Source organism: Gobio gobio (genome assembly GCF_949357685.1).
Source record: "Gobio gobio genome assembly, chromosome: 1".
NCBI classification, from domain to species: domain Eukaryota; kingdom Metazoa; phylum Chordata; class Actinopteri; order Cypriniformes; family Gobionidae; genus Gobio; species Gobio gobio.
Window position 1 is genome coordinate 59,415,480 of NC_137097.1, and position 12,340 is coordinate 59,427,819.

The 12,340-nt window shown below is 38.5% G+C and overlaps 1 protein-coding gene across 9 annotated transcripts in view; it reads right to left on the minus strand.

Annotated features, from left to right (window-relative positions):
* The window catches only part of sdk1a (sidekick cell adhesion molecule 1a), a 405,563-nt gene that overhangs the window by 92,274 nt on the left and 300,949 nt on the right, over nucleotides 1–12,340 (minus strand). For all 9 annotated transcript variants that reach the window (XM_079824232.1, XM_079824230.1, XM_079824228.1 and 6 more), the window contains 2 exons: nucleotides 7,676–7,812; nucleotides 5,069–5,216 (listed from right to left, as the gene is read on the minus strand). In XM_079824232.1, the coding sequence (XP_079680358.1) occupies nucleotides 5,069–5,216; nucleotides 7,676–7,812 (285 nt within the window). The remainder of the gene's footprint in view (nucleotides 1–5,068; nucleotides 5,217–7,675; nucleotides 7,813–12,340) is intronic.

A 12,340-nucleotide genomic window follows, 5' to 3' on the forward strand; every position in this document is an offset into this window, starting at 1 on the left:
CACAGCAAGGAGACATGCATGAAAGAGAAGACTGATGGGGCCCTTCAAGAACCACTTTCTGTTTAAACTCTGTCCCTGAGGAAGCAGCTTTGCTCTAAACAGTGTTTTTTGAACTGTCTTAGTCAATAGCCCTGCATATAAGTCACAATTCCTACAATTTTGTCTTCTCTCTTACCTTATATCGTATCTGGAATAGTTTTTTGGTTTATGACTTAATGAGAAAACATGACATGCAAACGAGATGTGAAGCACAAACAACCAAAGCTCAGTTAATACAGGTACATAATTGAAACATCTGTGAGCAAAGAGCATTCCATTTGAAACATCACGCTTGCAGTGAGTTTAAATTTGAAAGTATAATTGGAAGCAATAGTATGCTGACTTTTTTTTTTTTATCAATATGCACCACACTAACATAGTGAGTGATGTATGTAGTTGCAAGATTAGAAAAATGCATATGCATATGCCAGAATGTCTGGTTGAGGAACAAGGACGCTCTGGGAAATAAAGAAATTAGCATCTGAACTCACTCATACAGTTTGCACTCCCATCCGAGACGTGGTCACGCTGAGTGAATCACCTGAGAATGGCTTTAATTTACATGCCTTTCCTTTCACCTGAATCTTCAGCCATCCTTCCTCCAGAATCCACCCAAAAATCTGTATGGTTTAATGTGAATTCTCACTATACAGTATTATACATGTTTGATATCGTTTGAAATGTCTCAGTGCGACTGGTACAAAGATCTCATCCCCACAGAAGTAAACCAAAAAAATGATAACGTTTTTTAGAGTTTAGAGATATTTTGCATATTACGTTGGGTGTGGCTTTAGCCATTTGGTCTCTTGACAATACAGGCCTATGGGACAGTAATAATGTACATTCCCATTGTTAACACGTTTCCATTTGAAAGAGATTTCTGTCTGGTCTGAGTACTAAAAGCGACGTGGCAGAAAGGTCAGGGGGCGAACTTTACATCGTTCTGCCCATAACACTGAGTGTCTCTAACAGATGCTCAGCGTTAAGTAATTTTAAGAAGTCAGGTATCCATATTTTATTCTTTACTTCAGAGTATTTGATGATATGTATGGATTATCTTTGAATTGATTATGTAATTGGCGTTATACATTTACCTGACTGTTAATAAATTGTTACATTTTGATTTTATTCTGACTTACTCTAGAATTATTGACTATCTCTAGTAGATTATGAACGGGTATAATTTCAACAAAGGGTTAAACAGAATAATTAAATGTGTGATTAACTATTAAATATAAATGACCAAATAACCAATTGGCATTCTAACGTGAATTCGAGATTATGATAAAATGGAGTCAGATAAAAGATGAATTGGAATAAAATCCCTTTGCCCAGCTGAAAAGACCGAATGCGCAGCAACCTTCACCCGCGATCGTTAGATTTCACTGGAACGATTTTAGCGGGCCTTACATAGCCACAAAATCACATTCTCTCCACAAAAAATATAGTTATGTTAAAAAAATAATGTTTTGTTACAGGGAAAAAAATAAATAATGTTAAGACTCTGGGCCCACCAGGAATTTCACTTGGCCCAACTTCAACAAATCTCAAAGCTGGAGCCGGGCCTGTGCATGTCTGCTTGAGGATTTGTCACTAATACGAGTGCTTTTTAACCCAGTGGTAAATACCTGTACTCTTTTCAAGGAAGTAACTATTCTATATTGGCTATTTCTGTTCAACCCTAAGAGGAGAAAACATTTTTTGGAGCTTATATTTTAGTTTATTAAAGGGTCTCTGTGAGATTTAAAAAATGCAGAGGCTCTGGGTAAACATCAAAGTGCAAACAGACCTCAACACATTTCTCTTTGCAAAAAATATAGATTCTAAAATAAAGATTCTAAAATGTTACAAATGAAAGTTGGAGTAAAAACATGTTAACTGGTTAACTAAGTTCCCACGTACAGTGAAAAATTACATTTAAATAGTAATTTTATGTAAAATAAACATGCAAAAATGTCTTCAAGTAGAAAAATCTGTATAATGTATAACAAGTCTGTGTCATTTTTAAAAAAGTTTAAAATGATACTTTTTTGTAATTAAAAGGTTTGAGTGTTTCAAATCACAGCTTTTTTGCAGCTAGACTTATTTACACTGTTAAAGAGTTGGACTCTCATGCTAAACATGACCAAAGTAAAAAACAAAATGAGTTGGACGTATGACGGAGTCGTATTTCTGTGCCAAATATACTCCTTCAGGCCCAATGTTGCAAGGATCTGTACACAATTCCTGGAAGCTGAAAACATCCGAGTTCGTGCATGGCCAGCATACTCACCGGACATGTCACCCATTGAGCATGTTTAGGATGCTCTGGATCGGCGTATACAACAGCATGTTCCAGTTCCTGCCAATATCCAGCAACTTTGCACAGCCATTGAAGAGGAGTGGACCAACATTCCACAGGCCACAATCGACAACCTGATCAACTCTATGCGAAGGAGATGTGTTGCACTGCGTGAGGAAAATGGTGGCCGCACCAAATATTTACTTTTTTTTGGACCCCCCCAATACAGTAAAACTGCACATTTTAGAGTGACCTTTTATTGTGGCCAACAATAAAAACTTTCCTGTAGCTCAAACAATAGTGTGTGGCGCTAACAACGCCAAGGTCATGGGTTCGATTCCCAGGGAAAGCAAGAACTGACAAAATGTAAAAAATGTGTACCTTGAATGCAATGTAAGTCGCTTTGGATAAAAGCGCCAATAATAAATAAATAAACCTAAGGCACACCTGTGCAATAATCATGCTGTCTAATCAGCATCTTGATATGCCACACCTGTGAGATGGATGGATTATCTTGGCAAAGGAGAAGTGCTCACTAACACAGATTTGTGAAACAATATTTGAGAGAAATTGACATTTTGTGTACATAGAAAAAGTCTTAGATCTTTGAGTTCAGCTCGTGAAAAATGGGGGCAAAAACAAAAGCGTTGCGTTTATAATTTTGTTCAGTGTATGATAAAACTAAAGACTCTACGGAGATATGAAGTATGCAATACTACTCTATAGGTACTCAAGATTAACATGAGATTGGCAAAAAAGGTGTGTGTTATGCTCCCTTTAACAGGATTTTTTGCCGTTTGTATCACACACAAAGCAATCAGGCATTCATGCAAAAGCTCAAAAAAACTAAAACCATAAGAACAACGAGCAGTCGTGATCTAACCTACTCGCGATGATATGATAACCAAATGGCAGTTATGAATTGCTTTTAGCTGCCTGCACTTGAATATCATTTCCCAAATAAAGCCCTTAAATGTGTAATGTGAGCACGTCTGATACAGTTAAGCATTAATTAAGGTTAAACAAGAGTTTAGAACCTACGGTAGGTCTTTAAAGTTTAATGCGTTCCCTCATCAGATTATGCTCCACATTAACCTAGATGATATGAATATTTTTCAAAGACAAACTAACAAATATTACATTTTTAGAGTGGGCTCAAAAGTCAGAAAGTTCAATTTCAATATTCACTTTGCCTGGAGAGCCATACAACATGGTGACACTGTTTTGGAAGAGGAGGTGCTGAGAAAAGCCAGAAATCATTGGTGGGAGAGAATAGATGTGAAGTCTGCAGAGAGATGATATTACTGCTCTACTGTAGCCTACATACCCGACTGCCTCATGCTGTTTGCACGGTTTCCTTTAAATCGGTTGCTCATTAACAGCTCTTACTTGCATTTACTTGAATGCTTTCATTATTCACACAAGCCTAAAAGGAACGTCTTTTTCTGCTGCAAAGGCAGATGCATTAGTTACCTTGATCGTTCCATTCAAATTGAAAAGTCTTTTCAACTTTTTGTTGCTCTCACCCACCTGTTTACTGTGTGTTAGTCAACATGAAGGAAGAGGTTTAAACAGCCATATATCTCTAAGGCCCTGTTTACACCTGTTTACTGTGTGTTAGTCAACATGAAGGAAGAGGTTTAAACAGCCATATATCTCTAAGGCCCTGTTTACACCTGGCATTAAGATGTGTTTTGGTCGATCGGATCACAAGAACACAAGGGGGACACATTCCTGTTTACACCTGGTGTTTAAATCCGTCTCTTTTGTCCACTTTCAACCACTTCTGTCCTGATTTCTTTGAGGGGAGGGTCTTTGTATGTTTTTTTTTCTTTCTTTCGATCTAATGGACAAAATAAGCTTGCGCAATAATGAACAGAGGCGACGGTAAAACATGGAGAGCATCAGCTTTCGTTGCTGCTCTGACAGCCACAAGACCACAGCGAACGCTGTGAGTGCATGTTAGACCTTGCTTGTCCTTGGTACCAAATGTCTTCAAACCAAACTTGGGTCTTTGGTTGACAAAGTTTAAATCCCGTCTGGCTAGCGCACTTCCCATAGTGTTTATGCATTAGGTCAGGCGGAGAATAGGTGGTCTTTTGCACTGTTTTGCACATGAGAGTTTACAATATACGAAAGCAATACGAATGCATTTTCGACTGCCTCTGGAAGTGGTTGAAAGTGGACAAGCTCAAAAAGTTTTACACCCTGTTTACACCTGTATTTAGCGTTGTCCACTTGTGATCCGATCTACCAAAATAGTACGGGATATAATACCAGGAGTAAAAGACGCATCCTCAACAAGCTAAATAAAAGTGATTTAATTTAAAGTGAGACGCTGTTGCGCTGTTGAGGTTGAGAGATGACACCTGGAACAGAAACGGCATGTTTTGTCACGTTTGGAGCAGATAAAACTCAGAGGAGCCGTTGGGAATGAGGTGTCTGCCGCCCACAGCTTCAGGCCAGAGAAAGCGAGCTGATTAGAGCGAGAGGTGAGAGCAGAGGCCTGCCACTTACGACCTGAGAAAGAAAACCTACGGTGTTGTGATTTCAGCCACAGCAGGACTTACGGAGAACTGTGGGTGGAGGATCATTGACAGAAAACACACTTAAACAATGACAGTCCTGATGGGCGGCATAGTGTGATGGGACATAATAAGCCTGTTATTAACCTAGCACGAGTGTAAAAAAACAATGATGGGCGGACAACATGCGAATAAGCAACTTTTGACAACCATGGCCTCTTACCTGTTCGTTTCGAAACTGTACTGTCCTTTGCCCACCTGATTGACCGCGCAGACCCTGAACTGGTATGAGCGGGCCGGAGTGAGTCCCTTCACCATGGCCTGTGTCACAATGGGGTCCACATCAGGCAAATACACTCTCCAGGGAGAATCTGGTATACAAAGAGGAGCAGAACATTTCTAACTATTTAAACAAACATTACAAGGGACATCATTTATATATTTTATATTTGTTACAAAATTATATTAATATACACTACTGTTCAAAAGTTGTTTTCTCTCTTATGTCACCTAGGCTACATTTATTTGATAATTAAATATAGTAAAAACAGTAATATTGTGAACTAATAGTATAAATTTAAAACATCTGTTTTCTATTGCCATATGCATTATTTCAAAATGCATATATGTAAAAAAACTATTATTTATTATGATTTTTTGATGACTAGAAAGTTCAAAAGAATTATAAGATTAAGATATTTTTGCAACATTATAATTGTATTTACTGTCACTTGTGAGTATTAAAAGTATAATTTCTTTCAAAAACAAAATCTTACTGGCCTCAAATATGAATATATGAGTTTTTTTTCTTGCCTATAATGTTAATATTTCTAATACCAAAAACAGTCACAGTTTTTACATGATCATTTCGACCTCTTTGCTGACTCTTTTTTGCTACTGTACCAAAGATGTCTATATGTAAACGAGCTCTGATGTGATTGGCTAACCACTATGAACATGCAATGAATAACATTAGTTATGTCTGCATATGCGTTTTCCATGATAATGACTCCTTTAACTAAAGATCTGTAAAGCATAATAATTTCAGTAAATGTTATTAATGAAAGAAATTATACAGTGTTACCAAACATTGTTTTCTGTCTTCTAAAGGCACATGGTGGCATATATATAAAATTACACAATTTGCATGTTTGCATAATCAAGCATAATCGCACGATACTTATCGAGATATTTTTACACAAATTAGTCATCCACTCATAATTACATGATATGCTTGAGGACTGGCCATTATTACTTAATGACACTTAATGAACAGCCATGTCGCTTCAGAAATTATACAACAGACTCCAAACCAAATGTGCAATAAGACGAGGTTTAGATCAAAAGATTTTAAAACAGCCTTTTTATGAATAAATATCTCATGATTCTAAACAAAAGTACTACCCATTTCTTTATGTGTCAGACCTTTTTAATGAGGAAGAAAATTACAAATTGTATTTCAATTCAGGGTTTTAAAGGGGGGAAAAAAAGAAGTCAACGAGAGAGCAGGTTTTTCTCACTTTCTCTGAAAGGTGTTTCTAATGGGACTTCCCAGCCCTATTACACCCTGCACTAGTAATCTTCACCTCCACTCTGGCACATTCCTCACTGTCCTCTTCCAGCCCCGGAAGATCAATCTACTTGGGTGGGGTTTTTCCCGGTGCTGTAATACCACAGCCTTTAACACCACTGGGTGACACTAACTGACATCAACTCATACATGTAGCACATGCTGTGGAGACAGACAGCAGCTGCACACTACTCTGGACTGGCGGAACATTCAGATGCATTATGGGTGAATGTGAACGAGGCACTGAGTTCACTAGATTCTTTAACACCGCCTGCTCGGCTCAATCACTGGGTGGGATTCACTTTAAAATGATGCCACGGAGCAAATGGTTATACGGTGGCCCCTAGAAGTATTTGGACACCTTATTCACACTTAAAAGTATTGACTTCTATATCGCTCTTCTGAGTCACTTTGGCTCAAATAGCTTTTAATCAAGTGGTGTCAAGAGGATTTTTACTGGATGTAAAAAGTCAAGCTGAATTCAGAATAGCATTGGTTCTGGAAGTGAAAATCTCATTCAGGTTCTCCACAGAGGAATTGATTTTGAATGATAAATTATAAACCTCTAAAACAGGCCTACTGTGAGCTATGAGGTTGGTAATCGATTGTATATGCTTTTGTTGAAGACATTATTTCAACTTATTTAACAACAACAACAAAAAAGCAGAACCCATGGTGAAAAACTACATCACCTGCCCACTACCACGAAGCACTGTAAATGATGTATAGGTAGTTCATTGTATACAGGTAGTTCTTTCCTTCATTAAAGCCATTTCACAATCTTGTACCTTTGTATTTTTGTCCAATTTTCAAAAAAAAAATGTCTTTCTTCAAACCAAGGTTTGCAATGTTGTGATTTCACATCATAGTTGGTTGGCTTGGTTCAAGGCTTATAACTCTTTAATGAAGAATTTTTAAAAATCCCTGTGGGAAAAATACAAGGATGCTGAAAAAAAGGGTGGACACTGCTAGGATGCCATTCCCAATTCAACCTCAGTTCTCCTCGAGTTGACGTAGGTGTCCTAGCAGAGTGTAGAGTGTACCACTAACATCTGACAACTAAACAAATTTGTTCAAAATGTAAAATCTAACAAACCTGTCAAATGTTTTCATATATTTCTTAACAATAAGTTGCAATTGGTTTGATATACATTACTAATAAGTGAGTGAAGTGACGTGTGGATGAAACCGTATTTGACCCCGACTAGGTGCAATGATGGATGAAGGAAGTGTGTGTGAGTGTGTCTGCATGTATCTTACTGTTCTCTGAGAGCTCAACCACATAATGCAGTAGGGGGCTGTTTCCATCAAAGGGTCTCATCCAGGACAGGTCCACACTCCGGCTGTCATTGGCATTCAGGCTGGCTTGCAGGTTTCGAGGAGAGTGTGGCAGCTCTCTAAGAGGACAGAGAACAGCAAATACTCCAAATAAGGGCTGTTTCACAATTCTCACTCAGGCGCTGCATAAACAAAGCTAGCATTTGCACATTGCTACAGCTCTATACAGAAAGTGAAGTGATTTCTAGGTGACTACATTGAGTATTTTTTTTAAGAACTGCCATAAACGATCAAATTTGAATGCTGCAACACTAGTAACTAGATTTCTAGTTTATTAAAAAGCAGATGGATATCAAACACAGAGTATTACGCGAATGCTACCAGGCGTTCGTTGTGGGTTGGGTCTGTTAATGATTTTATCTTTGGGACTGCCCAACCCAGTAGGGCCCCTCAGCCCCCTTTTCAGATCTTCCCACATCTTTACTCCTACTGCCATCTCCTTCATGTTCAAAAAGATTGATTCTACATTCAGCCTGAATCTCACAGTCAGTCAGAGGCGGGAATTCATTTGCGTTTGTCTTGATTTTCTTTTCTTTTTTTTTATTGATTACTTTATTAATCATTTCATAGGCATCCTACTGAGACCAGCCACAGAGCACCAACAGTTGCGCTTGGAAAGTTTGTTTTCTCCTCTAAATTAAACCCATGGAGAGAACCAGCAAATCTTAAGATTTCATCACTTTTAGCATTTTTTTTTCTCTAAGAAGGAAGACTGTGATGATTCCAGAGGTGTGAAAGAACTGCAAATGATTCACATGATGTTACAGTATGATAGTAAATTGCAAAATGTGATTGGCTACGTTCACACTGCGAGCCTTAGTGCTCAGTTCTGATTTATTGCCAAGATCCGATTTTTTTGTATAGCTGTTCACATTGTTGTTTTAAATGTGGCCAATATCAGATTCCAGTGTGAATAGATTGGACTAAACAGACGTCATACAGCATACGGAAGTAGGCATGGAGGACATTACGTAAGCGATAATGCGTTTATTTATAGTGTGATCTGCCGCCGAAGCCAGCGAATTTATGCGCACTGCAGGTAATATAAGAAACAGAGAAAAATGCAAAAAAAGAGGGTAGAGTTTTTAAACATATATGATACAAGCCCTTTTCCTTGTATATAGAGCTGTAACTGTAATACATATGAGTTCTGACACATTACTATTCCACTGACTACCCAAATGCCTTAATAATTTCGGGTATATAAAATCTTTGAAGCGACTCCCATGAGTGCAGAATTGTGACGAATGTTGCTCTAGAGAGTGACGTAAAAGTCGCATGAATTTAATTTGACTTCAGAGAGGTTCGCATTGCAAAATATTCCATGTTGTTATTGCTCTTCACGCTGTCATGCGAAAAACAGATCTGAGTCACATGTGAGCAAAAAAAAAAAATCATATTTGGCCACATTTACCTGCAGTCTGAACTTAGTAAGGGACTTAGTAATATTGCTTCACAAGTAAATTGATCTTGTATTATACTATAGGCCTTTTGAATGCTTGAATCGGATTGGTTGACAAACGTTCTAAGGTGTGCAATTCTTTTCAGAGAAACACACGGCTAAAGTAGTTCCAGGCAGGTCTTCACCGCATTACATGTCCATATCACTTTGCCAAATGATTTCAGTTATTTCAAAAGGTCTTTACAACCTACAACAGCAAAAGAACCAAAACCTGATCAAGCAAATAAATATAGTAAACAATAGGATAAAAACAACAAATCGCTCTCTCTGAGAGAGGCTGAAGCCTCAATTACTAGCTCTAAAATGACATTTTGGAATTAGCAACGGAGGCGTGAGATGAGAAATTAGTCCTGCACATGAGCATTTTAAGGGCAAAAAACTGACAAATGTCTTGAAATACAACATCTGAGCACGTCTTGAGGTGTGGTAACTGTAGTATAAGCGGAATAATCGACTCTGTTCCGTTTAATTAATAGAAAATAATGCACACTGATTATTTTCTAATAATTCAAAGGCCTGTTGTCAATTATTACTTACTTAAGGATGTTTAGATATTATCCATTACATAAAGTATTAGAACACAATGTCAACACTATAAAAAGTAATATAGTAAACAGAGAAAAAAAAATCGACCTTAGAAATAGTATTAATGCTATTGTTCAGATTATTGGATCATCAGTGTTTATTTGGCGTGGGCTGTGATTGCTGAAGGTGGAAAAAGAACGGATGGGTGACTTCAGTCACTGGGGAAAGTCCTCCTGACAACATGCCTGATTCCACACAACCATCTGATACCACCACAGCATCTTCTCCAGTTTAATGAGGAGCCAGAAAACCCACAAACAGATAATGAGTCTTAGTTCCACACAACATTAGCCTCATGAAATCTGCATAAAGTACACACACCCGCTGGTTACTGCAGTCTTCCAGCGGTTTATTTCTGGAGAGCTTCTGAGGGGATTTTATTCCCTCATCATATTGTGGTACAGAGTCATAAGCAAAGGCTTTAGGTGTTAAAATGTTTACGCTGCCAAGATTTAGCTTTTATTTTGGGTTTAAGGATTCGACTGGCAGACACGGATCAGAGATGAGTTTCAAATAGCCGGGATGAAGAAATCTACCCACTCAGAGACTGGTCAAAAGGTCAAAAGCTTTTTAGGAGACGACCAGGACGTTTTTTTTTTTTTTTTTTTTCTGGATAGAGAGTTAGAAAAGCACTCATAAATTCTAGCAAACTAGATACAGTACTTCAGGTATAAAGGCAAAGAACAGACAAAAAAACTTCTTTGAACAAATCAAAAGGGTATTAAAAGTTACTATTAGCAGACTGTTGATGAATATGAAAATAGAGTACAAGCAGTTGGAATCCAGTTTGAAAGGTTACATTGAAAAAGGTTACTGAGGAAAGGTCAGTCTACATACTCCTGCTGAGAGTTGCAATCCACTTAAGTATTGCATGCAATTGCTGCAGTAGGTGAGCAAACAGAATGCAGAAGAAAGCTAAAGAAACAATAAAAGTACAGTGTTAATGGGAGATTTTTTTTCTAACTTTATCGCACTGACAAATCAACATGGCAGCACATTACACTACATTTACACAAATGTAAATGGTGCTTGTCCATGCAAAACTCATAGCAACAATGCTAAGATGTTGTTGTTGGTTACCAGGGCATTGCTATGCAGTTTCTAAGGCGTTCTAAGTGACTTGTAGGCTGTGTCCGAAATCGCCCCCTGTACACTTAAAGGTCCCATGGCATGGCATTTTTCTATTATTTTATAATGTTTCCTGAGGTGTACTTATATTGTTAGTATGACTTTTACATCATAAAATGTCATAATTTAGAAATAAAAGGCATTTTTTCTATACTGCTGTTTGCCCTGTGGCTGAATGCCCTGCTTCAAGAGGCGTGTCTGCTGTGAGACTTCAGTAAAAACGCCCACTGTTGTGATTGGCTGACATCTTTGCATTTTAAATGAGCGGAGGGGCGTGGTTTAATGAGGTCTACGAGGCACGAACAGGCACGAGCTGCTGCCAGAGAGACGGATGGACCTGAGTTCACTTCACATCAGTTCTCAGCATGTCTGAACTGTTGTAGTTACAGCATATACTTCAGGTTATTAGTCTATTTCTAGTCGGAGGGACTGTCACTCATGTCAGAAAGTTAGTAACTTTAGTAAATTATGGATCAGCGCTGACTGGAGACGCGAACCGTTTAGAACGATTCAGTCCGATTTGGTGAACTGATTCGGTTCACTAAAAAGAACTGGTTCAAAAGAAAGATCGTTCGCGAACCGGACATCACTAACGTACCAGAGATAGAGCTCAGCGATTGCTAACAAAGTTATTTATTGTAACTACTGAGTTATGAGAGCGCTGTCAGTAAGCGCGAGTTTATTGTGTTTGTATCTGAGAGTTCTGAATAAACACGAGTCCCAGTCACACCGAGTCCGTCTTCATCATTATTACCAACTTTGTAACACATGCAAAGTACCATTACAGCTGTCGAGATGAACGAGTTAAAAGTGTTGATAATAGCATTATTTTTAAAATAAAATAAAAGCGTCAGTGACGCGCGTTGAGTACACAGCGCAAACAAATACACAACAGCAGTAATCGAATGTAATCCAGTTTATTGTGGGGCTAGGCTGGCTAGCCCGGATATGCTCACACTTACCCCCCCGTCTGCTTAATCTCACGCCGCGTTTGGTGCCTCCGCTGTGGGCCAGATGCAGTACTGGGGGTCGGGGATGTTGAAGGCCACCGGCCAGTGCAGCCCGAGCTTCGGCGTGTGTGAGGTTTATCTCTAAAGATGTTTTTCTCTGCCGATGTTGAGCAGAAACTCATGACTGTATGCACATTTTAGAACCGATAGACGCGACGAGGACGTACAAAAACACTGACTCACAAGATAGAAAACACCGTTCTGTCTGGAGAGAGAGAAGCGGCAGCGTGTGCACAAATAATAAATAATTAGCTACACATCAGAAATCACTGATCACAGATCAGAAGGAACTGAAAAAAGACTTCTGTTTTCATTTGTACATCCAAACACTGAGAAACTGCCAGCGTTCACTCGTTCACAAGTAATGATCTCTTGAGCGTTTGCATGGGCGTGCCAGATTCT